Source organism: Monodelphis domestica, chromosome X, assembly GCF_027887165.1.
Source record: "Monodelphis domestica isolate mMonDom1 chromosome X, mMonDom1.pri, whole genome shotgun sequence".
Taxonomy (NCBI): Eukaryota; Metazoa; Chordata; class Mammalia; order Didelphimorphia; family Didelphidae; genus Monodelphis; species Monodelphis domestica.
Window position 1 is genome coordinate 12,632,884 of NC_077235.1, and position 27,109 is coordinate 12,659,992.

The 27,109-nt window shown below is 41.4% G+C and overlaps 1 protein-coding gene across 5 annotated transcripts in view; it reads right to left on the reverse strand.

The window, feature by feature from the left end:
• Positions 1-10,905: 10,905 nt before the first annotated feature.
• The window catches only part of DIAPH2 (diaphanous related formin 2), a 931,826-nt gene continuing 915,622 nt past the window's right edge, over positions 10,906-27,109 (reverse strand). For all 5 annotated transcript variants that reach the window (XM_056809150.1, XM_056809153.1, XM_056809151.1 and 2 more), the window contains one exon: positions 10,906-14,051. In XM_056809150.1, coding sequence (XP_056665128.1) covers positions 13,987-14,051 — 65 coding nt within the window. In that variant the 3' untranslated portion in view covers positions 10,906-13,986. The remainder of the gene's footprint in view (positions 14,052-27,109) is intronic.

Consider the following 27,109-nt stretch of genomic DNA (forward strand, 5'->3'; position numbering starts at 1 on the left):
GATATGTCGTTCTGGAAGTCATTCACATAGAGGTGATCACTGAACTCCTGGGAGCTAGTAAGATCATCCAGCTAGATGATTAGGGATGAAGTGGACAGCTGCCCTCAGAAAGCTTTTCTAGTCTATTAGGAGAGAGATAAGATATGTAAGTATAGTATATAGCAGAACATTAAACATGCAAGAAACTGAGTTTTATGTTAGTTTAGGAGAGAGACAGACAGAGAGACGGAGACAGAGAGAAGCAGACAGAGAGAGACAGAGAGACAGAGGCAGAGAGAGGGTGGGGGAACAGAGACAGAGAGAGAGGGAGGGACGGCAAGGGAGAGAGAGAGAGAGAGTGTGTGTGTGTGTGTGTGTGTGTGTGTGTGAGAGAGAGAGAGAGAGAGAGAGAGAGAGAGAGAGAGAGAGAGAGAGAGAGAGAGAGAGAGAGAGAGAGAGAGAGAGAGAGAGGGAGAGGGAGAGGGAGAGAGGGAGAGAGAGAGAGAGAGAGAGAGAGCATTTTGACCTGGTAGACACAAAGGAAGTCTTTATGGATGAGGTTGAAAAGAAGAGAGGTAGGAGAGACGTGAAGGCATTCATTCTAGGTGGAGGAAACAGTTAGAGGAAAGGCAACTATCAACTATGGTACCTAGTTGAGGCAGTGATGTAGAAGATTAGTACAGTTGAAAGTGGACCCATGGAAGGCTGGGGCCAAGTTATGGAGAGTCTTGAGTTTCAAGCAAAGGAGTTTGGATTTTATTTGGTAGTCAATGGAAAGTCATTAAAAGGTGCTGAGCGGGGGCTTACACGATTCATTTGATGTATTAATGAGGGAGAAGGAGTTAATGGATGATAAGGATTCAATGTGTTATTCCTTCTGCAGAAGACTTGCATGTAAAGGGGTCCTGCAGAGCAGGGGTCTTTTGGGGATCCCTTAAATGACATCGCCCCAATTGAGGGTGCGTAAGAGGAGCTCTGAATGGCAGAATCTCTACCTTGATATGTTGGGACAGCTTGGGGAAATCATGATGCATTTTTCCATTACCACAGAAGGAGAGACTCCAAAGAGTTAAACACACAATTCAATATACCAAGATTAAAGCAATTATTGTAAATTAGCTTAATCATTCCTCTATGTGCCTTCAGAGGCAGGTTTTTTCCCATTGTCACTACCAAATAAATGAAGGCTTGTAAATACAGATAAACTTAATTTTTAAAGGATTATCTATGCTCAAAGGTTCCAACGCTTTTAATTAAATCCCCCCTACCCCTTGTACAAAAACGAATGGCTGTGTAGTGGCACTGTGAAAGGAGGGCACAAATGAAATGATGGTAAAATAATGGTCCACAGTGTGACATTTGGCTCTATTTTTGTTTCTCAAAGCTAATAGCTCTCATAGAGCCCCTGATTGGCCAGTGGGAGCCCTCCCTCTTTTTCAGTATCTTCCCTCCCAGCATTTGGCTGGCGACCAGTGAAGGAGCTGGCCAGGAAGTACCTGGGATGCTCAGGAGTGGGATGGGAGAGTTGGAGTTCAGAGATGGTAGAAGAGATGCTGGCTCTCAAGGGAGGGGTGTCAGCTCTGAACTTTGGCCAGGATTTCTTTCTTGGAGAAGGAAGTTCACACCTAGCTGCAGGCAGGGGGGCCAATGAGGGGGGGGTGCCATTCACACCTCTTAGATGGTCTAGGCTAGGGCCCTGTTCACAGGCTTTCCTGTGCATCTGAAATGCTAATTAGATCTAGTTTCAGGAAATAGAAGGCTAGAGGAAATAGCTGAGAATGAGAAGCTGAATTGCACTTGCAGGAAGTCTCCTGATTCTGTGTCTCTGCTGAGGATGGCTGGCTAAGGCTGTACACATATGGGTAGGAAGTGGCCCACTCAGGACAGAAGAAATTGCACCAAGGAAAAAAGGAGAATTGAAAAAATCAAAACAAAGAGAGTACCTTTTGTTCAGTGTTTACTGCTCTAAACAAAGTTGAGATGGGCCCCAGTTGGGCCAATGAGGGGCCCTTTGGGATTCCAGATCAAAGATGCAGAGGAGTTCGGTGAAAAGGCAGAAATCTAAGGTCCAAGTCCTGAGGGCCTCTCTACTCATGCCTCTACTCCTTGCTGTCTCAGTGATCTGGAGGAAGTCACTCCCTTCTTATGGGTCTCAGTTCTGTTATGTGTCTAATGAAGAGGATAGACCAAAGGGCCTCCAAGACCACTCCAGAAGGGATGAAGGCTATCAAAGGCCAAGACACAACCCTTGTTCCCCCTTGGGAGGCTTGTGGTTTAGTTGGGAGACACGCCAGGGCAGGAAAGAGGAGGATTACCACTAAGAACAGTCCAGGAGTATACCACCATCCTTCTGTTTAGAGAGGTCTCCCCTGAAGCAATATGGCCACCTGTCTGGGCTAACTAAAGGGAGTAGGTAACCCCTGAGGGGCTAATGAGATAGGAGTACAGATTAATAAGATGTTTTTGGTTGGGGTACTGTCAGTCAGGCAGTCAATCAACTAGCATTTATTCAGGGTTGGCTCTAAGCCAGGCACCCTTCCAAGTCCTGGGGATGCCAAAAGAACCAATGAGCAGTCTAGTCCGGACCCTTGGGGAGCTAACTCCCAGGCTAATGGAAGAAGGCAGAGTGTGGGCTAGGCCTGAAATGTCAGTCTTTAGGGAAACAGGGAGAAGAGAGGAAGGCAGGGCAAGCAGTTGCAGTGGTACATGAGCCATGGATAGCCAGCCTCTGATTTTGCTCTTGGGTAAGATTGACTCTAGAATTCCTGTCAGAAACTGGACCTGTGACTCTACTGGTATGGGGAACTCCCAGGAGAGGAGACTCCCTCTGCATTGCAGGGCAGCATCTCCTCTTCACCTTAGAGCCCCTAGAGTTTAGTTATTTATCTAGGATCACACAGCAAGCAGGAGGCTACCCCAAATCTTCACTCTTTACCCCCAAGGAGACTCCAAGGAGACTTGGAATGGTTTTAAGATGCTATGGGGAGAGTGCATCATGAATGTGCGTGCCACAATCTCCGTTCATCCATTCCTCCATCCAGGAGCCAACAGAGAGACAGGGAATGAGTGGGACCCAAAACCATGTCAGAGGGAGGGAGAAGATTGCATTTGGGGAATTTCCCAGGGCCTTCCGCAACCTCCGACTTCTCTGTGAAATAAAAAGATGGAACACAGTTGCTTTATGGCTGGGTAGAGGAGGTAAGGCAAAGTGATGGAGGGCAAAAGGGCATCCAAAAGACCCAAGTTCAAATGTAGCCTCTAGCCTCAGACGCTTCACCCCGTGAGCTTCCAGTTTGTTCTTCTGTCAAACTGGGCATGCTAGCAGCACCTGCCTGCCAGGTTGTTGTGAAGCCTGGGCACAGAGGGGGAGCTGTAGACATGTTAGCTGTCGTCATGATCCTTAGTATTACTAAGTTTCAACTAGAAAAAGGGAGGCACCAGATCGTGTTGGGCCTTGAAAAGAATCAGGGTTGTCATCTTTTAGGCAGCATTCAAAGTTTGGGGGAATGGAGTGACTTGTGTGGCATTTTGAGTCAGAGAACCTTGGTTTCAATCCCAACTCTTTGGTGCTGTGTGACCTCATCAAATCACTTAACCTCCCTGGGCTCCAGTTTCCTCATCTCTAAAACAAAGGGGCTGAGTCATAGACCTCTAGGGCCACTTCAAGCTCTAAATTTATGGCTGGAGCTGCACTCCACTCACCATTTCAATTTGGCAGTTGTATAGAGAATGGGTTGGTGAGAGGAGCAGCAGGAAGACCAATTAAGAGGCAATTATCATAATTCAGGCAATGGCCTCAACTATGGGAGTGGAAAGCAGGGAATGGAGGTTGTAGAAGTGGGATGGACAATACTGGCTGAAAAACACATTAAGCCATTATCAGCTATTATTGCCCTCTCCCTCATTAATTCATCAAATGAATCATGTAAGCCCTTGCTCAGAGGAGATCAGTTCAATCCAGGGTTTGCGATAAGCTCCACACTCTACCCTGTCATCTAGCAACACTGGGAGGAAGAATTTCAGGGTTAAAAAGAGAGCATTTTATTTCCTGGAGAAACATGGGGTTCCTGAAAGCCCTGGGCATTCTTCCTAATGCAATCCAACCCCCTCTCTCCCTGGGCCCAGCTCATAGTCCCTCTGCAGTGTCCTCTCTAAGCGTCCGTGGATATCAGCTTCTCCAGTTTGTTGCTCAGGCTCCAAGGTTTGTGGTTCACACCTTAAAACCTATCCAGGTCGATGTTGCTCCCTTCATTGGGGGAGTGGAGGGAGGGTGGCAAGGATTTAGTGCAGGCTCTGGTTTCTTTCTAAATATTGGTACCTCCCAAAGTCCTGAGGCCTAGTTTAGGGCTGATACCCATTCGAGAGAATTTAGAGGAGCATGAAAAAGGTTGGCATGGACATACCAACATACCAGGAGACCATTTGAGGGAATCCATGGTGTGTTTTGCTCCCTAGTGGAATGGAATAAAAAATGAGGTTCCCCTGTAGGGTGGGCTCTATGACTTCATGAGAACAGAATGTTTGAAACCTGGCCCTAGGGCAGGGACAGGAAGTCCAATAGTGAAGGAGGAAGGTGAGCCTTTCTTTGGCTGATGTAGAAGATTGACTAGGAGTTCAATTCCATCATTTACTCAGAAAATCCAATGAAAAGAGACATTAACAAAAGACATGGCCAAAGGGTAACGCAGAGGAGCAAATGCCACTGGATGACCCAGGAGGTACCTTCCCTTCTTACTCCAGGGATATCCCTTTGTTCTGTGACCCAAGAATTCCAGTTTCTTTGTTTCCAATTCCCAGCAAGGCTGAGTGCTCTGTGGCAAAGCTTTTATGCTTAAAATCAGTAATTGTGGTGTCTTGGCCCCCAAGACATTTGACCATCACTAGGTTGGGTGTATTACAAACAAGGCCCACATTTACAACCCAGCCTTGATATTTACACTTAGGCAGGAGGGGAGGAAGAAGGAGGGGTCCAGGATCCATGGTGAGGCCCATCTAGTAACTATTAGCATAATTGGAAGATGACCAAATCTCTCCCTTGTACACTGCAGATACAAAAGCTTGACCTTGGAGGAAAAAGTTTTCCTTGTTGTCAAGCAGGGTGAGATCTGTGTAACAGTGCTGATTGCCCATGGGTGTCAGGAGCTGCCTCCACTCTTGCCCTGGTGACTCCAGCCTCTGGCCTCTGAGCTGAGTTTTAGGTTTTCCTTACTCGCCACACCTCTCTTTTTCATTGGCATCTACTAATGGGACAATGGATGCAAAAGGGCTTTGAAAGATACCAAGTGCCACTAAATATTTGCTCCCCTTTGGAGTTAAATACCGGGAGATGTTCAAAATATGAACATGACTATTTCAGGGCTATGATTCTTTCATTTGGGATGCAAGAGGAAGGGAGAGAACAAAGTAGAAAAGATAACAAAGCTGGTTTGGACCTTTAACTTATGTAGTTATTTGAAAATATTTACCTGGCACCTACTCTGTGTCAAGCATGGTGCTAAGTGTTTTATACATATTATTGGAAACAAAGGCAGACCAAAGTTAAGTGACTTGCCCAGGGTCACACACCTAGTAAATGTCTGAGACTAGATTTGAACTTGTCTTTTCTGACTCCAGACTTGGAACTCTATCTCCTGGGTCCCCTAGTTGCCCTTCAAATTATATAAAGCTTTGAATTGGAAGATGTATGTGAGGTCATTTAGGTCAGTCTCCACATTTTGAGAGAAGAAATGTGGGAATCTCAATTAATCCAGCAAGTTGCCCAAGGCCAAGAAGTTTGTGGCAGAGGCAGGTATGAATGTTTATCCAGGACTTGGCTTTGACCAAAAATCCAGGCATGCTGAGGACTTGAGCTCAAACCTTGCCTTAAACAACTGGTATTTTGGAGACTTTGGGCAAGTCATCTAAACTCTCTGTTCCCCAGTCTGTAAACCAGGAGGTTGAGACAAAAGGTCCTTCCCATCCCCCCCCCACCAGAACTTGGGGCGTCAGCACTTGTCAATCTTCCCTGGTATGTCACATTGTTCAACTTTAATAGCTTAATGGTGGGATATTGGCATTTCTGCTTTTGTTTCCTTGTTATTGCAGGGTTGTTGTGGAAAGGGACCAAAATGCCATTATCAAGTGGGACCAGCCCATGACATGACATATCCAGTGAAAGGGGTTGAGCGGTTGAGCCCAGGTTTAGACTTGGATTTCATGGAAAATGTGACACCCCCCCACACACCAAATGACAAACTGTTCCGTTTCTCTGATTCTCTATCATAGGCTACCATCTTCTTGGGAAAATCAGGCTCGTGATCGAAAACGCCCAGCTCTTTGGATGAAGAAATGTGTTCCACTACTTGGAGCTTCGCAGACAGACATAAACTACTTTCCTGAAGCCCCGACAGAAAGGTAAGTAAAGCTCTCCTCGTAAACTGCATGTCATCCATCTCTGGGGAGCCAAATGTGATCCATGGCTCCTGGTAGCCATGCGATCTTGCTTGGCCCCATAGTGGAGTCAGGAAGGTGAAGGCTTGGTGTGCTCAAATCCATGTTAAATGGTTTGGGAGACATCTGTCAGTTTTCTAGTGTGAGCATTTGCGTCTCAGAAATCAAAAGGCTTGGTTTATTGTTTTATTGATTGTCTAGACTTGAGAAAGTGTTAATAATGCAGATTAAACCCGACATTATGTGTGCAGACAGTATATATACTTTTATCCCCCCGGGGAGTCTGGTTGTTAAACATTTACCAACACACCCTTGTATTGCTCTACAAACAGTGCTGGAATTCAGCAGGAAGTTCAGCAGAAGGCTCAGGGAATGAAATTGTTACTTAACTGGAGACCTGGGGACTGTAGGATAATAATAATTATTATTACTCATAGTGCTAAAGTTTGCAAAATGCATGTCACAGTGCCCTGACACCCTGTCTCTAGACTGTTACTAGCTGTGCTATCCTGGGCTGACCACTTCACTGCTCTCAGTTTCCTCATCTGTAAAACGAGGGAAGGAGGGGTTGGACGCGATGGCCTCTTATGGCCTAAATCTATTAGTGGCTCATGTGCAGAAGAAGCAGAAAGCAGGTGGGAGACCTATCAGTGCAAGAATGAGGTTGATATCTTAAGAAAAATGCAGAATAACAGGGGACAGTTGGTGAGAAGCAGATCATATAACAATGATTGGAAGGCGGTATGAAAAGTTTCCCAATAAGGAGCAGGAAGTGGGATGATTGTGACTATAGCCTCATGGGAAGCAGGTAGAAATATGTCATAGTACAGGGCTGGGCAAAACCACTGTCACTCAGACACAACAGGAGAGGTAGGAGGGTAGAAAATGGATTTGGGTGATCCTCTGTGGAGGCCAGGATTTCCATCAGAGACCCAGAGTTGTCGGCTCTTTGGGGACCAGCTGTTTGTAATGGCTTCTGTGGCGATTGTTTCTTCTTAGTTTGTCTTTTCAATGGAATATATTTCCATTTCCAGTCTTTTATGTGACTTTGAATTCTTGGCATCCATATCGTAATGGGGAATCTGCTTGTTTGAGCCTCCTTAGTAAGGACTGGGCCTATCTTGGTGCTAAAGAAAAGGTAAAGCGTCCTTGATTCCTGCATGGAACTATAATGAGGAAGACATTTGCTTGCTCAACAGATGTTTAAGGTCTCGTTATTCTTCCTCTAGTCTAACAAGTATCTATCATGAGCAAGGCCTGAGGGAGGGAGGGAGGGAGGAACGGACAGACGGACAGGGCCTCTAAGCTTATCTTCCTCAGGTCTATCCTGCCTGGCCTAATCAGCATAGCTCCAGTTCCACCGTGGGTGATCACAGGCTGAACTTAAAGGCCTCTCAAATGAATTTCCTCAATCTTGTCTTGATTATCTTCCCTCCCTTACCACCCCAGCTCCTAAAGCCTTTTCCCCCTATAAATAAAAGAACGAAGGTTGGAATGAGAAAGAGATATTGTGTTAACCTCTTGTCTGGTCCTCAGTAGACACTGAACTCTGCTTATGGAATGGCATCTCCTAGAGATGTAAGCCATTCTTCATTCTCCAGCTATGCGGACATGTTTCCATACTTTGAAAAGTCCATTCGGGCCTACATGTTTGTTCTTTATCAAAGAAGTGCCATATTACTCTCTAGAGCAGGGTCCTCTGATAGGGTTGAGAATTGTGCAGTTACATTTCCCTTCACTGTCTTTCTGGCCTCCTTTGTGAATGGAAGGAAAAACTACAAGTCATTGAGAAATGAAGTCCTTGTCACACACAGGGCATTCCCTTTGTTCTGTCCAAGCGCATCCTTTCTTCCTCACCAAGATGAGGGCACAGCCTGGGCAGTGTAGTAGTAGAGCCACGACCTAGTTCCACTTGTGACTTTTCCTCACGGCCTTCTCTGGTTTTGAAGCCCCGTCCCCCAAAGCTCTAAACAGTCCTTTCCCCAAGCCTCTCATTAAAGTGTTCACATACCTTACACCGAGTGAAGATTTATAGCTATTTTATATTTCTTTTATATTACATATCGCTATTTCTTTGGTTCTTTTCAGTGAATTCCAGGGGATTCGATATGATGAGGGGTAGTTATTTTTTTTACGTTAATTTATTTAGCCAATTTAGAACATTATTCCTTGGTTACAAGAATTATATTATTTCCCTCCCTCCCCTACCCCACCCTTCCTGTAGCTGAAATGCAATTTCACTGGGTATTACTTGTGTCCTTGATCAGAACTTATTTCCATGTTGTTGTTTGCATTAGGATGTTCATTTAGAGTCTCCATCCCCAACCCTAACCCCCTGGACCCTTGTAATCTAGGAGTTGTTTTTCTTGGGTGTTTCTACTCCTATGGTTTTTACTCTGAATGTGGATAGTGTTTTTTCTCCTGGATCCCTCCTAGTTGTTCAGGGTCACTGCATGGCCACTAATGGAGAAGTCCATTACATTCGATTGTACCACAGTGTATCAGTCTCTGTGTACAATGTTCTCCTGGTTCTGATCCATTCACTCTGCATCACTTCCTGGAAGTTGTTCCAGTTCCCATGGAATCCCTCCAGTTCATTATTCCTCTGAGCACAGTAGTATTCCATCACCAAAACATACCACAATGTGTTCAGCCATTCCCCAATTGATGTGCATCCCCTCATTTTCCATTTTTTTTTTGCCACCACAAAGAGTGCAGCTAGGAATATTCTTGTACAAGTCTTTTTTCCTTATTATCTCTTTGGGGTACACACCCAGCAGTGCTATGGCTGGGTCAAAGGGCAGACAGTCTTTTATTGCCCTTTGGGCATAGTTCCAAATTGCCCTCCAGAATGGCTGGATCAATCCACAACTCCACCAGCAATGCATGAATGTCCTGACTTTGCTCCATCCCCTCCAGCATTCATTACTTTTGCTGTCACTTTAGCCAATCTGCTAGGTGTGAGGTGATATCTCAGAGTTGTTTTCATTGGCATTTCTCTGATTGTAAGAGATGTAGAACACTTTTTCATGTGCTTATTGATAGTTTTGATTTCTTTAACTGAAAATTGCCTATTCATGTCTGTTGCCCATTTATCAATTGGAGAATGGTACAATTGGTTTAGCTCTTTATAAATTTGAGTAATTAGACTTTTGTCAGAGGTTTTTGTAATGAAGATTGTTTCCCAATTTGTTGCTTCCCTTCTAATTTTGGTTGCATTCATTTTGTTTGTACAAAACCTTTTTAATTTGATGTAATCAAAATTATTGATTTTACATTTTGTGATTTTTTTTCTAGCTCTTGCTAGGTTTTAATGTCTTTCATTTGCCAAAGATCTAACATGTATGCTATTCTGTGTTCACTTAATTTGCTTATCATTTCCTTCTTTATATTCAGGTCATTCACCTATTTTGAGTTATCTTGTTGTAGGGTGTGAGATGTTGATCCAAACCCAGTCTCTCCCATACTGTCTTCCAATTTTCCCAGCAGTTTTTATCAAATAGTGCATTTTGATTCCCAAAAGCTGGGATCTTTGGGTTTATCATAGACTGTCTTGCTGAGGTCACTTACCCCAAGACTATTTCACTGGTCCTCCTCTCTGTCTCTTAGCCAGGACCAAACTGTTTTGATGACCACTGCTATATAGTGTAGTTTGAGATCTGGGACTGCAAATCCTCCTTTCTTCACATTTTTTTCATGATTTCCCTGGATAACCTTGATCTTTTGTTCTTCCAAATGAACTTTGTTATGGTTTTTTCTAATTCAGGAAAAAAGTTTTTTGGTAGTTCAATGGGTATGACACTGAATAAGTAAATTAGTTTGGGTAGGATGGTCATTTTTATTATGTTAGCTTGTCCCATCCATGAGCAGTTAATGTTTTTCCAATTGTTTAGATCTAGTTTTAATTGTGTGGAGAGTGTTTTGTAGTTGTGTTCATATAGTTCCTGTGTTTGTCTCGGCAGATAGATTCCTAAGTATTTTCTATTGCCTAGGGTGATCCTAAATGGAATTTCTCTTTCTAATTCTTGCTGCTGAGATGAGTTGGAGATATATAGAAATACTAATGATTTATGAGGGTTTATTTTATATCCTGCTATTTTGCTAAAATTGTTAATTATTTTAACTAACTTTTTGTTTGATTCTCTAGGATTCTTTAAGTAGACCATCATATCATCTGCAAAGAGTGATAGCTTGGTCTACTCATTGCTAATTTTAATACCTTCAATTTTTTTTTCTTCTCTAATTGCTACTGCTAGTGTTTCTAGTACAGTGTTCAATAATAGAGGTGATAATGGGCATCCTTGTTTCACTCCTGATCTTATTGGGAAGGCTTCAAGTTTATCCCCATTGCAGATGATATTGGCTGATGGTTTTAGATAAATACTGTTTGTTATTTTTAGGAAAGGCCCTTCTATTCCTATACTTTCTAGTGTTTTCAATAGGAATGGATATGAGGAGTAGTCATGTGTATAGGCACACACATGTAAAAACAGAGAGTGTGTATCATAGTTGACTTTATTGAATAGGTGTGTATTATCACATGAACATTGGTTCCCCCCCCCCACGCTATTTGTGGTGCTGACTGGACACAGTTTTTATTCTTAGTCAAAATGAAGCATCTGACCACATGGTATCTACTAACAATGAGATCCTGTGATTGGACAGCCACTCAGCACAGCCTGGGGGTTTCCCAGCATCAAAGTCAGTTTGCAAAGGACCCCTCAATTGCAGAGGTAGTTGGTGGTTCTACTGTGGCCCACAGAAGGAGGCATGAGATACATATTCATTAAATACGGTGGGGAAATAACGTCCAACTTCAGTGGTTCTCAACTGTATGGCCATTACAAGACATACAAGTACTCACCAGACTTTGGCATGGCCACGAGCACACATTCAACATCAAAGCATGCAAAGTAGTATGTGTAGACAAGAATTGGTTATTTTTAGTGATAATTTCAGTTGAGCTTGAGTACCAAGAATGAATCAGAAAAAGTTCAGCTAGATTTCTGTGCTGTGACTAGCAAACAGAAGAAGGACTTTGGGCTATTTTCTGAGTATTCTGCAGAAAGTCTGCATAACTGGGCCTGTTCTGTGGTGTTTAGCAGTAGTATAACTAAATACAAGAAGACTTCGATGTCATTAGATTCTAGGCTCAATGGTGATATATTTTCACGATGTATATTGTGTGTGATATTTTTTGATCTGGGCCTTGGCAGCAAATATTGGGAGTAGGATCACTATGGAGTTAAGAAACGATATTTTAAAAGTCATTTAGCTGGAACTTCACAAAAGCTCTTCTAAGATTTGTTGTTTTTTTGAAAAAAGTCATTTGGGATTGCTCTGAATACAAATATAGACTATCAACAATGGTTCTTTAATTCATTTTTTAAACACTAGAAAATAAGGCAAGTTTATGTCTTAAAAAGATGACATATGCACACTGCTGTCTACTAGCTTCACAAGCTTGATTACATGGCAAAATCTTCCCCCTGCAGCCAGGGTGAACATTGACAATAGTACATGCGGCGACCAGAAAAGCGATCCAAGGCCCAAAGCAGTCCTAGCACGAAGTTTCCAAAAAGGCTTGGTGAGATCTACAGCACAGGCACTGTATGTTTACATAAATTAAGATAATGTTCTGTTTATTATCAACCATCAAACTGCAATGCTCCTGAAAATCACAAGGCAAAAAGAGGGACAAAGTTGTCAAAATAGGCATCTCCAGATGCTGCGGTTCCTTCTGCCTTCCTGCTGCTGGAGGTCCTCGTCTGCCTCTGACCTTTCCCAAATCCCTCGCCCTACCACAGAAAGCTGAGGGGAAAGTCAGCCTCCCACCTGTCGGTCTGTGATCTCTTGGTCCCTTGGTTGGTTTTTCAAGTTGATGAATTACTTCTCTCTTTGACCACGGCCAACCTCATTTTCACTACTGGAAGTCAGTTGTCTATAGGAGCAAATATCTAGGCCTTTTTCACTTCTACAACTCATACAACACCCACAATTTACAAGAATGCGTTTTATAACCAAACGGAGTCTAAACCAACATGCAAGTCTAGTCTCTTGAGGGGAAAAATAGGGATCCTGTCTCTCTCTTGGCACTTTTTTATATAGCAGGAGTTTCTATTTTGGTCCATGACTGAAAGAAAACTAAGATTAACAACAACAACTCTTAAAAAGTGGACTTGGAGATCTGTTCCTTTGGGATGGCAACAGCAGTGACCACATTTGAGGACAGAGGATTGGTTGGTTTTTATTGAAGTGGTAGATGTCAGCTATAGGAAGGCAGATAAGGACACTATTGCAGCAGTTCTCAATTGCCTTTTCAATCTACTCTATTTTCCTAGGGTACTATATACAGTGTGTCTACATATGGGTAAACTGAGGTGATGAAGTAAGGCTTTTAGCTGTAATATTCAGCACCTACCACTTGCCTGCAAAAAAATAAAGTCCTGCCATTAAATGCTCAGCATAGAACTGATTCCCTTCGGGAGATCCAAGCAACTATAAGTAATGTAGCTATATTTACTATGGAGATACTGTTGAGAAGACAGGAGTCCCCCCAAAAGGCAATAATTTCTCTGGGCCTTTGTGGCCAGAATAACAACAAAGCCGTCCTCCTTTAGTGACCAGGCTCTAAAAGGCTGAGATTGTGAAACCCCTGATTTTTGACTTTGGGATTAAGTTCAATGATTCCTTCCAGGCACTCAGGATTCTGGAAAGAGGCTCCACGTGTGCAGGTTTTTACAGATTTGCCATAGACTAGGTGAGGCAATGAGTAGCTATTGGCACTTCTCCCTGTATGCAAATGAATGGTGCCCTAGGAGGCTAGGGAGCAGCAGAGGGAAAGGATTTTCCACTGCCTTAGACTTTGCTGGTCCAGGGAGAATCATTTTTGTCTCTAAATCAGGAGAATAAAACTTGTGGAATCATCCTTAGCATAAACAGTAAAATGTGAAGTGCTTTTTGTCTCAAAAATATCTGTATAAAGTATCTGTATAAAGTATACATATATATGTGCACAATTAGAAAATACCCCTTTAAATAAAGTTTAAAACACCCTGGGACAGCTGATTCCATCACAGTTGGGCACCATTTCTTTAGGTTGGTGCACACGAAGCCATTCAATTTCCCTGGGGACCAGAAGCTAAGGAACTTGGGTTGTGCAAGGGCTTCTTAGTCTCATTAATAGGCACATTTTTGTTCCTCTCTGAACAGACATGGACTGCTTCTTCACTGGGACCTCATCTACTTCATCCCTGCACTTTGGAATCACTTTCCATTTTCCTCTTCTCTATCCATTGCCTACAGGGTTCTTCATTTCCTCACCTGTCCCTCCTCAGCAGACCACCGGAGAATACACAATCAATGCAAGCCCTTACACTCAATATCCCCGCTGCTGACTCTGGTAATTGTGTTCCTATTAGTACAATCATGGGGCTTTGGGGTTTAGCAGTAGATTTACAGAGACACAGAACTTGGATTTGATTTACTTTCTTCTTTGTCACTTGAGTCCATGCTGCTCTCTGCTCAAAATGCGTCTTGGCTTCCAACGCCATTCTCTGAGGTCTTTGGCCTCCAGGTTCATGCTGATGGGATGGCTCCGTTATGGCGGGAACGTGACCTTTCTAAAGGTGCTCGTCTGTTATCTGTAAGACAGAAATCACAAACTGTAAGCGGCAGATTCTAGCTGTTCTAGAATAGCAAGAGGTTTTTCAAACAGTTCCCAAAGAACACTTCAAATAACTATGCAAATAGGTCACATGGTTTATAAAGGTGCTGCTGCTAGGCTGCACGCAGCCTGACAGTTCTATAGTCATCAAGAAACGAGTTATGTGTAGAGGGAGAAAAAAAAGAAAGCAAAGGTGACGGCAAATTCATGGGCAAAAAAACGTTAGAGTGAGAGGTTCCAGAGATGGTTGGTCCCTTTTGTTGGAAACACTTTTGATTCAATGTGTTTCTAGTCTGTCTCTCTCCTCTCTCCCATCCCTGAGGGCAGCGCAGGAGAGAAGACGGAGCAGGAATAAGTTTGCGCTTTTTACCCTTGACTTCCATGTCAGTCAGACTTGACTCCATGATGGGGACAAATACCAAATATCCATCTCTTCCAACCATGATAGGAAAGGAAAAGTTGCTGAGAATAGTTTTTGTTTTAACAGGAAACTGCATTTTGATGATGACTACTATGTGATTATCACCTCTCTTTTATACATGACTTAAATGCAATTGATGTGGGTAAAAATCCTTTTCTGACAAAAGCATAATATACTTAGAATGAGACCAGGTCCCCACAAATAATGACTACCACCAGCACTTCCATAAATGCTAACACTTTACACTTGTTAATTTGTTAATTATCTCAGCTTTAGCGATGAAGGTTACACAGCAAAGCAGTGAGCTGATCAGGGTTAGAATGCAGAGTGAATGCTCAAACATTAGGTCATGCTTCTTTGGGAGCTAGACTGTTTCCTTCCTGAATGAGAATTGGATAGGGAAGATCTAGTGACATTGGACAGTGTGCCTGTCCCTTCGTCAATAAGGTTAGCCAGTGGGGTACTCCTGATTGACTGGAGAGTCCTGAATTCTAGAACAGGGTAGACTAGCTAACTGGCTCTCCTGCCCTTGGTCTCATTAGGATGATTTTGGAATTCACTGAATTGAAAGGCCTAGTGTGGTTGGTTGGGTGGGTGGGTGACTGAGTGGACTTTCTCTACTAAGACACATCTGAGGAAAGGATTATTTGTTGACCCCTTTTAAATACACCATTAAAACATACATTATTCTGTACAGCTAGTAGTGTAGAAATTACATTCATGGATAAATTGCCTTTTCCTTAGATGTCACTGGTGGCATCAAGATTAGCTTGGGATGCTCTTTTCTATTCCTTTTGGCATTTTAGAGCAAATGAAATTATGACAAAGTCCCCACTAAGCCATTTCCTCACATGTATGTGATCCATCCAAAAGCCATCGCACATGAGTATCCAAGTGGCCACCGAAGTAGAAAAGGAATGAATGCTAAGGCAGCGGACCTTGGGGCTCTCTCAGCCTGTGGGGCAGGAGGAAGCTTGGGCAAACTCCTTTACTGCAATCTCATGGCAACCAATTATTACTTTCACTTTCTACCCTCTTTGGGGAAGGGACCAAGTGTAGCCCAGGACCTTACAGTGTCTACCTAGTGCCAAAGGAAGAAATACCAGGCGGGAAAATTAGTTGAGTGATCATTTTTCATGTTCTTGTTGAAATTCGCAGTATAATTTGGAAAAGACACAATTGGACTATGGTCTCCTTTCTTTCCAATGTGTCTAAGATCCCCCATGGGTGGAGATTGGCAGTGGTAGCAACTATATTTCCCCTGCTGTGTTTATCGTATCACCCATGTTTCTTCAGTAGAGCAGGGAGAAAACTTCTGCGGGCCTCATTGCAGCTATATGGCTACTGGATAGAGCTCTGGAATTTTGGAAGACCTGAGTTCAAATATGGCCTCAGATATGAAGCACTAGCTGTGTGATCCTAGGCAAGTTGCATCAGTTTTGTCATCTGTAAAATGAGTATAACACCACCTACCTTCTGAGGTTATCAAGAGGATAAAAGCAGATAATATTTGTAATTTCCTTAGCACACTAAAGCACTATTATCATTAGTTGAGAGGAGACATAACAAATTCTGTTTTGGACAGTTGCCAACAGGCTATCCAAATAGAAGTGTCTAATATATACTTGTGATGTGTGGCTGGAACTCAGCAGAGAGCTATGGGCTGAGGGTCATATATAATTGAACCTAGGGGAGGTGATGGATTCTCTAATAAGAAGATGAAGAGAAAAGGGCCCCTTAAGGGACATCTTTGGTTAGGGGGTGGGACATTAATGCATGTACGACCATGATCCACCAAAGGAGACTGAGAAATAACAGTCGGACTTGTAGGAAAACTAGGAGAGCAGTGTCACAAAAATTCAGGGAACTTCAGAGTGTGAAATGTGAGAGAGAACTCAAGAAGGATAAAAACTGTAATTTGTGCAACAAAGTTTACAATTTCAGAGAGTAATCTCAATTGAGTGATGAGGTCAAAAGGCAGGTGGCAAGGGACTGGGAGGTGAGGAAGTGGCAGCAATCAGTGTAGCCATCTTGTAGTTGTGTAAATCATCATTTGAAGGGATGGGGAAGACTGGGGCAAGCTGCCAGAAGAGAAGGGCTTGTACATAAGAAGGGTTACTACCCCTTTGTTAGAAATTGAAGCAAAGGAGGATGGACTGGAAACTTAGTTTTAATGGTCTTAATTTTCTCAGAAAAGAAAGAGAAAAGGTTTGACCTGCTGTGGTGGATAGGAAGCAAATTAGGGAAGGATAACATGCCATTTGAGGGCCAAGTTAAGACTGAAAAAACAAATCTTTGTTGTGCACCTTCCTTCTGTAATGGTCAGTAGAACAGGAATAAGATGAGCGAAAGTGAATGGCTGATGGTCACAAAATAGTCATTTTTGCAGGGAGAGGGAAGTGAGATGGGATTTTGGAGGCTCTGTTCATGTAGAGATCTCCTTTGTGCAGGTGAAGCATATATAGGTGATAGAGATCAAAGGCACAATCATTTCTGCGTGCAGTTGAGGAAATGGGATGGCAAAGTATCTTGTATTTTGAAGTGTCCCCACATATATAATAAGGGCAGGAAGAGAAGTCATCTCAGAGACAATGAGATATGGGACAAATCAATTTCGACAGAATTGAGGAAATGTGCCCTGAATAGAGAAGGAAGCTCTAATGATAAATTAAACAATTCCAGTGCAATTCTCATCTCAATGATACAGTTAAACTTTTAAACTAGAAACAGGTCATGCTGGGTAATCGATATCCTTCATTACGTGCAAAGAAATCCTTGCATTATGGCGGTGTCTTAGGATGGCGGAAGAGATGGAAGTTATTTTAATGAGGATGGTAATGGAAAGCAATAATATTAAAGGACTTCACAGACTACTGTGACTCTAGACATACAACTCCCATTAACTGTAATAGGAGTTAAGCACATGTAATGATAACAAAATAGACCCCTAAATGTCTTTCCAATTGGAAACGCAGTCTAGGTACTCGCATGCTCTCACATGGAAAATTGTGATAGCAAAATTGATTTCACGTTGAAATTGCCCAGGGTCTGGTATGGACAGTTTTCCCTGGGCTAGGGAGTGGAGGAAAGAAATATCCGTACAATGAACATCTTTACTTTTCTCATCTTAATGGTCATTATTAGTTTGGTTATTAAGAGAAAGTGTCATTAGTTGCAACGAATTTTTTAATTCAGTAGCTTATTATCAGCATCTGCTGGGTTTGGGAAAAAATAAATTATATTTTATAAAATGGCTGCAGTGAAATTCCATCCCTTTTTTTCTTATTCCTACCTGGCAGTAGTAACTCTGCTCTCTGCCTCTGTTAGAAACTTCATAGTTTGCCGACTCTCTGGTCTAATAATATTGAGGTACATGCTCAATTACAGTAACTTTAGGGAGATTGAAATACATGATAAAAGTAAAGGCACGAGGCACAATAACATAGCTTTAAGGCACTGAAACTTAAGCTCCAAATGTAGAAAATCTGCTATGCTTACTTTTATCTGTTATAAACAAGATGCTAGTTCCCAAACATGCAGAATGAACCTCTGGGGATTTTCAATGACTATCATCATTTCCATAATTGATAAGTGGACTTCAGAGAGAGCGTGCCTTTGCATTTCAGTCAAAGATAGGACTCACAGGGGAAAACCATCTATAATTTAACATTTCAACTGTATAAAGAGTCTGCGTTGATTATCTTTCCACCCAATGACAAAGCCTAGTTGGCCTTTTAACAAAATGTCATTGTTTCATTTTTTTTTAAATTCTGGATTGGAAAGAGATCAAATAAAATGAGCATTTTGACACACAAAGTAGAATCAAGAAAGGACTGTACATGAAATCATTAATCTATTACATACAGCTTTCTTTTCCTTTTCAGCACATACTAAATTCAACATGTAACTTTTCAAAGCTGTCCTGCTTGTCTATGTATTCTTTGAGCCTTCTTTCCCTTCTCTTCTGTGCTTTAAAGAAACACGCTTCAATGACCTTTTTCCTTTTGCCGACCATATTGGATAGACTGCTCTTTCCTCCCCAAATTGGAAAGAAAAGACAAAGACCCAACTCTTGTAACAAATTTATGCCAAATCAAGCAAAGGCAAGTCCCAGATGGTCCATACCCCCAAATGCATCTTTAGTTCATCCCTTTTCTGCCATAGAGAGCATACTTCACCAAGATCAGAGTTATTCAGAAGTTTTCTTTACACTGTTGTTATCATTCTCCTGGTTATGCTTATTTCACCAATTCATAGAAATCTTCATAGTTTCTTTCAAACCATTTCTTTTGTCATTTCTTATGGCACAAAAATATTCCATTACACACATATACCATAATTTCTTCCACCATTCTTCTGTGTTCCCCTCCCCCCAAGTAGTTCTTTGCTACCAAAAAAGAGAGCTGCTGCAAATGTACATATGGATCTTTTTCTTCCTTCTTTTATTTCTTGGGGCTAGAAAGCCTACTGGTGGTATCACTGAATCAGAAGACTGATGCAGAGTTCCAAACTGCTTTCCAGAATAACTAGACTAGTTAGTTTATTGCTCCAATAATAGTGCATTAAGGTACCTTGTTTCTTGTCCCTCCCCAATACCCTTTATCTATTCGTCTTGAAGCAGATCCTGAGGGTTGTTTCAAATGCATTTATTTTATAATCTGTGATTGATGTGGACAAGTTTCCCTTTTTTAAAAATCTTGATTGCTTGGAATTTTTCCTTTGAGAAATCCATTGATCACTGGGGATCTGGTATTGGAGGAATAACTCTTTTTATTTTTATGTAATTCCTATATGAGACCTTTATCAGAGAAGCTTGCTGCAAAGATTTTTTTCCCCAATTGATGGTCTCTTCAAATTTTAAGCATGTTAGTTTTGTTTGTCCAAAAACATCTAAATTCTATAAAAACAAAATTGTTCATTTTATCGTCTTCTGTGCTACTCTTTATCCCTGAGGTAGTTAAGACACTTCCCCCACTTATCAATAGTTGCAAAAGATCTTTTTTTTTCTTATCCTGCTTAATAGTGATATAATCTTTTATGTCTAAGGTCAATTAGACTTCATTAAGTTGGAGCTTTTCCAGGTATATGGTGTGAGATATTGGTCTAACTCTAATTTCTGCTAGACCATTTTCCAGTTTTCATCACACTTTGAGCCCTAGCCTTAGCCCAGCAACTGAGGACTTGGGTTTATCAAACAAGCATTTGCTGTTAGGTTCATTTGCTGGGTCTTTTGTTCCCAATCTTTTCTACTGACCAACTTTTCTATTTTTAAGCTATCAAAGAGTTCTGCTGATTAATGTTTGCAACATGATACTTACTGTTAGGCCCCCTCCATTCTCACTTTTCTCCTTATTAATTTCCTTGAAACTTTTATTTTTATGGTTCTAGCTCTATAAAGTAATATGTTGGTGGTTTGGAATGGCAATGAATGTGTAAAGTCATTTTAATGGATGAAAAACAAAACATTTCTTGAGTCCTTATTATGTTCAAAGCCCTGCAGATGAAATCAGAAAAGTCCTAAGGGAGTCACTATTCTCAAGGAGCTGCCATTCAAATGGGGGAAATAACTCACATGGAAGGTTTTAGCTACAAGTCAGATAGTCATGCTTCTTCTTTCATGGCTAGAGGCACTGTCATTCCCCAGACACCTGAATTTTTGGCTTTTCATAGGAATTAGAGGGGAGATGGTGATCATGGACCACATGTTCTCCCTCAGCTAGGCCCAGTTGCCTACTCCCTTCTCCATAGCTGTTGTTTCCCTGGATAATGGTAGGCTACAAAATTAATGACCAATTAATCGTTTTCTAATTATTTAGGTTTTTCTCTTTCTATAAAGAGCTTTTTATAGTAGTATTAACATAATTATAGTTTGCCTTCTTTGGTACATTCCCAAATACTTCATAATATCTGTAGGTAGTAACAAAATTCTTTAATATGATGTAAAATATTAAATACTGGCGAAAGGGCTAAAATGTTTAAAAGATTTTGGCAGGATTCCTTCTCAGATTATTTTTGCAAACAGCTTAAATAATATTGTAATTCATTATTATTGGAATGTCTGCAAGAATTTATTGTTCTGGGGTCATACATTAGGTGTACAATACAGTTATATTTTTAAGGGCAACTACACTTGGATTCTAAGCGTCTTTGGATGTCTCTTAATGAAGAGAAATGATGAGATCTTAGAGTTCTAGACATCTTAACTTCCATTCAAAGATCTATTGCTGACAACTCTATGGTGGTCTAGGTCTCTGTGTATCTCTCTTCCACTTCTTATTAATACCATCTCTTCTTTCTGTCTCTATCCCAGTGGATCTCAACTTTCCAACTCTTAGGTCCTATAAGTAAAGCTTTCCTATATTGCTCTTATGGGAAGAAGCCCTTCATTTATGTCATTTTCATGTTAAAGAAAAAAACCTCAAACAGTTGCTATTTCCTGATGGCATGATGTTCCCAAAACAACAACAACAACCTAAAACCCTAGATGGTCTACTGAGACAATAACGTCGGGAAAGTAGCAGGAGAAAAAAAATCTTATTCAAAAGAACTACATATTATAATATCTGGGAATCTCTCTACCAAGATGTATGAAGGACTTTTATGAATACAACCTGAATTTTCCAGTTGGAAAGATATTAATTATTAAGGCTAATGTAAAAAGAAATTGGGAGGATTTCTTGCTATCCCAATTAAACTAACAGGATTGTTTTGGAGAAATAAAAAGGTCAAGGATCTCCCAGGAAACAAGGGGGGGGGAAAGGAATGGAGGGAGTCTGGCAGTAGTAACGCTCTAATTGTATTATAAAGCATTAGTCATTTAACTAAAATGATACTTGGTGAAAATAGAACAGATTAGGTAAATAAGACCTAGAAGCATTTCAACACAATGGTGTATTATTTGTCAAACCCTGTCAAGTACCAGGGTAAGGGCTCTATTTGACGAAAAACTACTATAAAAACTGCAAAGTAGTCTGGCAGAAATTAAGAATAAACTCAAATAGGCTCTATCACCTAAATATAAAAGTTCCCATTGGAAAAGATATATATAAAAGACAAAATGAATGTTTTTGACTTCATATATAGGAAAAGCTGCAGTTAGCACCAGAAAGCAAATCATTAGTTTGGGAGCAAAAACTTCAGAGCATTTTTTCCAGAACAATTTCACCCCTGTGAACATGCTCCAAATTACTACTACTAAGGCAAATTCAAGTTAAAGCAATTCTAATATGCTATCTCATACTAGTCAGATTGGCAAAGCTGGCGAGAAATGTGCAAGTGCAAGCCCACTGGTGGACTGTTTTTGAAGCTATGACTTGGTTTAACCATTCTGGAAAACAATTAGAACTATACATGAAACTTTACGAAACAGTACTTAAAGGTCTTTGATTTAGTCATTGATACTATTATGAGTCAAGGACTCATAAGTGGGAGCATATTTATGGGAGAATTTGACTTTGTATAAAAAATGGCCATCAGGTGGGAAATAGCTGAATCAATTGTGGTAGACAAATGTAATGGAATTTTGCTGCATTACAAGAATTGAGGAATGTGAAGGACAAGAACCAGGAAAACAATTTATCCAAATTATGCCACAAAAATAATATGAACGAAAAGCAGTGGGAGAGAAGTATGTAAACCTTCTCAGACATTGCCAATATGGATATTTGTTTTTCTTGACTATATTACTTGTTGTAAGGGAGGGTGGCTTCTACTAGGGGACGGTGATGAATTAAAAAAATGCAGTTCCCCTGGCCCTGAAATAGCCATGTGCATCCTGAGAATGAATGGAAGTCCAAAAATAAAATTGTAGCCCCCTCGAAAGCATTCACTGTTTTCCCAGAAAAAGTCATGAGTCCCATTGGGCCGTGACATTGAAACTGTTCCTCAAGATCTTTATTGTGAGTTTGCTTCATGTGGCCACATATATAGATGTATAGCAATTATTAGATTCAATATCTGAATGAATGAGGGTTCCCAGTAGAGCCCAAATGCTTCAATGACCCTATTATTTGGCCTCCGGTGCTCCCAGACCCAATCAAGTTAATTATTCTAACAAAATATTTAGGACACGAATTTCTGATTTGATTTAAACCAGAGGGAACAGTGAAAGGTGCTCCTCCTTAAACACACACACAATACAGAAGAAAGGAAGAAGAGCACGATTTGTTGCAAAGTTGGCAATAGGCAAGTGCCAGATAGACAGTACTTCATATACTGTAATCTGCATTCTCCTTGTGCCTACCTAGCCCACTGGGCATGCACTACGTTTTTGCTAGTTTAATGTGATCCAAGGATGCAGCTACCCTCCTATTTAGATTTGTATTTGGGTCTTCCCTCTTTAAAGCAATACCCCAGACAGGCAGACAGACAGGAAGTACCCTTCAACAACAGAAGGGGAACCAGAGCTCACGCTTGGGCCTTATGCTCTATTTACTCCCTTTTAAAGAAAGTAATCTGCAAAAGTGTGAAGAAAACACTTGGTAGAACCAAGTCATTGGCAAAGGGCAGATAGGGAGGCAACACAGAATTTCTACCTTGGCAGTCCACGTGCACTGAACATGCTCTTTTATACCTGAATAGTTAAGGTCAAATTCTTTGTCTTAATAAAAAGACAAAGCATGTCAGCTCAAGCAACCTGTACTGGAGTGTGACTCGGGAGCAAAGGCTGCAATAGAGCTAGAATCTCAGATCCGCTGGCTTAGAGTCCAGAGTGGCAGCCTAGATCTGCAAGCGCACCCATGAGTTGTCATGCAGCCTTCACATGAACATCTTTAGGGTATATTCTAACTGCCTCAAGACAGCGCCCACTCTTTTAACCTGGGCTAGGGTGCCAAAGTAAGTCTAAGTCCTCTTCTACATGATAGCATTTTGCATTCTTGAAGAAAACTATTCTTCTTATCACCCCCACCACAGTCCCCTGCACCCCCCAACTCACACGCCAAGCCTTTTCCCCTCAGGTTTTTCAGTCATTCTTGAATGGTAGTCGCCTTGTCTGGGGGGACACTCCCTTCTGGGCATGCTTCAACCTGTCAATGTTGTTCTTAAAATGTGGCGCCTCTACCTGGATACAGAGAACTTGGTTTTGAATGCTGCCTGCTACTTATATTTATGTGTGTGTGTCGTATAATCTCATACAAGTAACAGCCTCTCTGGGCCAGTTTCCTCATCCACAGGATGATCTCCAAGTGCCCTTCCAACTCTCAATCACTTAATGAATGAAGCTCAAGAACCCCAGAGGTTCTTGGGCCCATATGTTGTTGCTTCCTCCCTAGATCTTTTTCAGTGACACTGGCATCTTAACACACTTCCCCTCTGCTATCTTTCTTACATTCCCTCATCTTAGATTAGGCTCATGCTCCTTTTTATGTTTCTCTAGAATACAATTTTTATAGTTTGGATTCTCCCACCCAGTAGGTTAGTGACTCCTCCCAGCGTCATGTTATCCCTCGACTGGAGAGGGCTGTCATCTAGGCCTTCATTCAAGTAGCTGAACAAAATGCTTAACAGAACAAGGTCAAGGGCAGATCTCAATGACAGACATAGCCAAAAGCACTGTCTGAGGTACCCAGTCTTTTCAAACTCATCTTCTAACTTCTGGTCTCATGAAGGGGCTTTACAAGTCCCTTCTAGATTTCCCTGTTGCCCATTTTGAATGTATGCTAATTGTCGCTCCAAAGAAGTGCCATTCCTTTTCTACCAGACAGAAGAAGGAATACATGCGATAATGAATGTGAAACTTTTAGGGCACCGATTTATTTCTCATCAGTGAATGAATGCATTTGTCCTTAAAAAGAATGAAACTGACATCAAAGTGGTCCCCTTGCCCCTTGCCTCCTTTCACTAATGATATGTAACGGCTGCTGAGCCTGCAGTAAACGTGTTTATGTCCAGTTGAATTCCCATCATTTTACAATCCATCTGATTCCTTTTTTTTGAAAAAGGCAGTCCCAGGAGACCAGCACCAGCTCCTGCTTCAAGGCATTTCCTGACATTAGCCTTCACTTCGCACTTCAACTTCAAGTCTCTGATTTGACAAAGCACACAGAGAGTAAGGAGAGAAGTCTCTTTCTTTGCCTCCTCTCCAAAGGTGCCTGACAGGAGTCAATAGTGATTCCTTCCGAAGGCTACCATCGAAAAATGCCAGATGGAAGTCTATGGGGAAGCTTTCTAGCTATTCCTTACAATATTTTATTAAAGAGCAGTGTAAGAATGCATTTGACTCAGTGGGATTTTTCTTCTCCTCTAGTTCACTGCAATCCATTGTACAGTTGGCAGTTTAAATAACAGAAGTTCAAGACTGCCAGACAGAGATCCCCCACCCCCCCTTTCCATGCTCTATAAAAGCAATAGATTCAAAGAAGGAAAAGAAAGAGGAAAAAAATCTTTTTTTATAAAAGGAAGTTCTTTCATCATTGAGGCAGGTAGAATTCCTCTGAGCTTGTGCTATTCTTTCCCTTTCCTATCATGAATGAGGCTACCATAGTTTTCTTCCTGAGTGTTGCAATCATCTTCTGCTGTATTTTAAATGTACTCAAAACAATCCACTTATAAAATCGCATTGACAACCTGTGCTTTGTAGTACAACGTGAAAAAAATCTCTTGAATACCATTCTAATAAAGGCAGCCTGTCCATAATGGCCATTTGGAGGTTACATAAAATAGTCACATTTTTGATTCACGTGTGGCCTAACGGTTACAATTTGGCATGCTGCAATATTGAAATGAACTGAATATGCTATGAGAATTGGGGGGGGGGGGAACACAAGAAAGCTGGAACAGGCACCCATTCAATTTTGTCTGATGCTGTCCTGGGCCCCGTATGGAAGCTCCAGCAAAGGCAACCCACAAGAGTGAAATTATGAAAGGAACAAGAGTAAAGTCCAAGTTTCCATATTTATACATGGAAAGTGATGAAAAGGAGTCACAGGTTCATATTCTATCAGTATAGTTATAGCCTTCCTCCACCACAGGGTACCATTTTCAGCAGAGTATCTTTGCGATCTATAAAATGTGTCTTATGGTCAAATGACCAAAATGATTTGCATTAGAAGTATCCTCTGGTAGCCTAATTGCTGTTATTAAAAACATTAACAGGAATATTGATTAGAACCAACAGGATCTGCCTCACTGAAAAAACCCAGTGTCTGAGGTAGCCCATAATTTTCTGAAGGATTCAAGAGGTAATTTTTGTTTTTTCCCTTTCAAATTACTCAAAGACTATGTTTATTTCATTTGGGGTTTTTTGCCCTAAATTATGAACTTACTTTTTAGTTGCTTCACAGTTTCAAAGGCAGCTTTTCTTTCTCTGGGTTCAATTTGGGATTCACTTTAACCTGATGTTGGACTAATTATAGGGCTTGCTTAGCATTCTCAGTTGGTTGTTTAAAGGCAATAAGCAACAGAAAAGCAAAAAAAAATTCCAACTCGGTTTTTATTCCTTTGGAGAATGAAGGTGATTAAACTATTTTCCTGTGCTGCCTTCCAATAAAAGACGCACATTTCTATCTTGCAATAACTTGTCATTCCCTTTAAGGGTGGTTTAAAAGTACATCTTTTAAAGAGTGGATAATCTATACATTTCAGTTAAACCACAGAGTGGCACCCCAAAACCCTGCAGACTCGGTGATGAACCCAAACTGTTTGCAGCTTAGCAAGTGTGTTTCTTTTTAAAGGCTGAGTTATCAGATTGTTTAAACTCACAGGAGTTTTTACTTCAGTTTCAAAATTGCTGTTTTTCATATTGTAACATTTCTCTGAATTTGACTGAATCGCTACTATAACAAGTCTTAAAATTCAAATCGCAGCCTTAAAAGCAAGCCATGGTCATTTTAGAGTTTGTCTTTTCCAAAGTAACTGATCTCCCAATTTTTGTTTTCATTAAACTTGGCAGACAGAGTCTGCTGGAACCCCAAAATTCATCAGCCAGTTACAGAAACATCCAAATCTCAATTTGGAAATTTCTAGTAGAGAAATTATTTTTCTTTGTCAGAATTTAGTCTTTAAGTAATTTTGGTATCTGCTTTTCCTTTCAGCAATCTCCTAGATTTTTACACAGGGGGCCAGTTGATTGTCCCTCAGACCACTGAAGGGTCAAACTATAAAAAAACAACAACAACAACCTATGAACAAATGTGTATAGCGCTGTCTGGGATAGCAGAGGCTGCAGCCCTGGCTGGGATGGGCCTGTCACACCTTGCACAGGCCCGCCACCACTATACCAGGCAGCAGTCTACACAGGGCGGAATCCCCTCCCCCAGATCGCCGTTCACCATGCTGACATCTTCCATTGTGCAGCCACAGAACCCTTTGCATGGCATCTCTTTCTTGTTTGGTTACTCTCAGAACAAGTCGCCACACAAAGGATTATGTCACCGGAAGTAGTACTGTATGTGAGTGATGGCGCCACCACATACAGTGCTCCTTTCACTGACCTCCAATGAAAGAGGTGTCCCTTCTGGAAGTGCGGTGGGGCCAGATAAATGGCTTCAGGGTGCTGCACATGGCCCGCGGGCCATAGTTGGAAATGTACATCTATTATTAGATAGAATAGGATACTATTATAATCTCGTCATATCTCTGCTATTATACTCATACTTATATTCTGTCTGCATGTA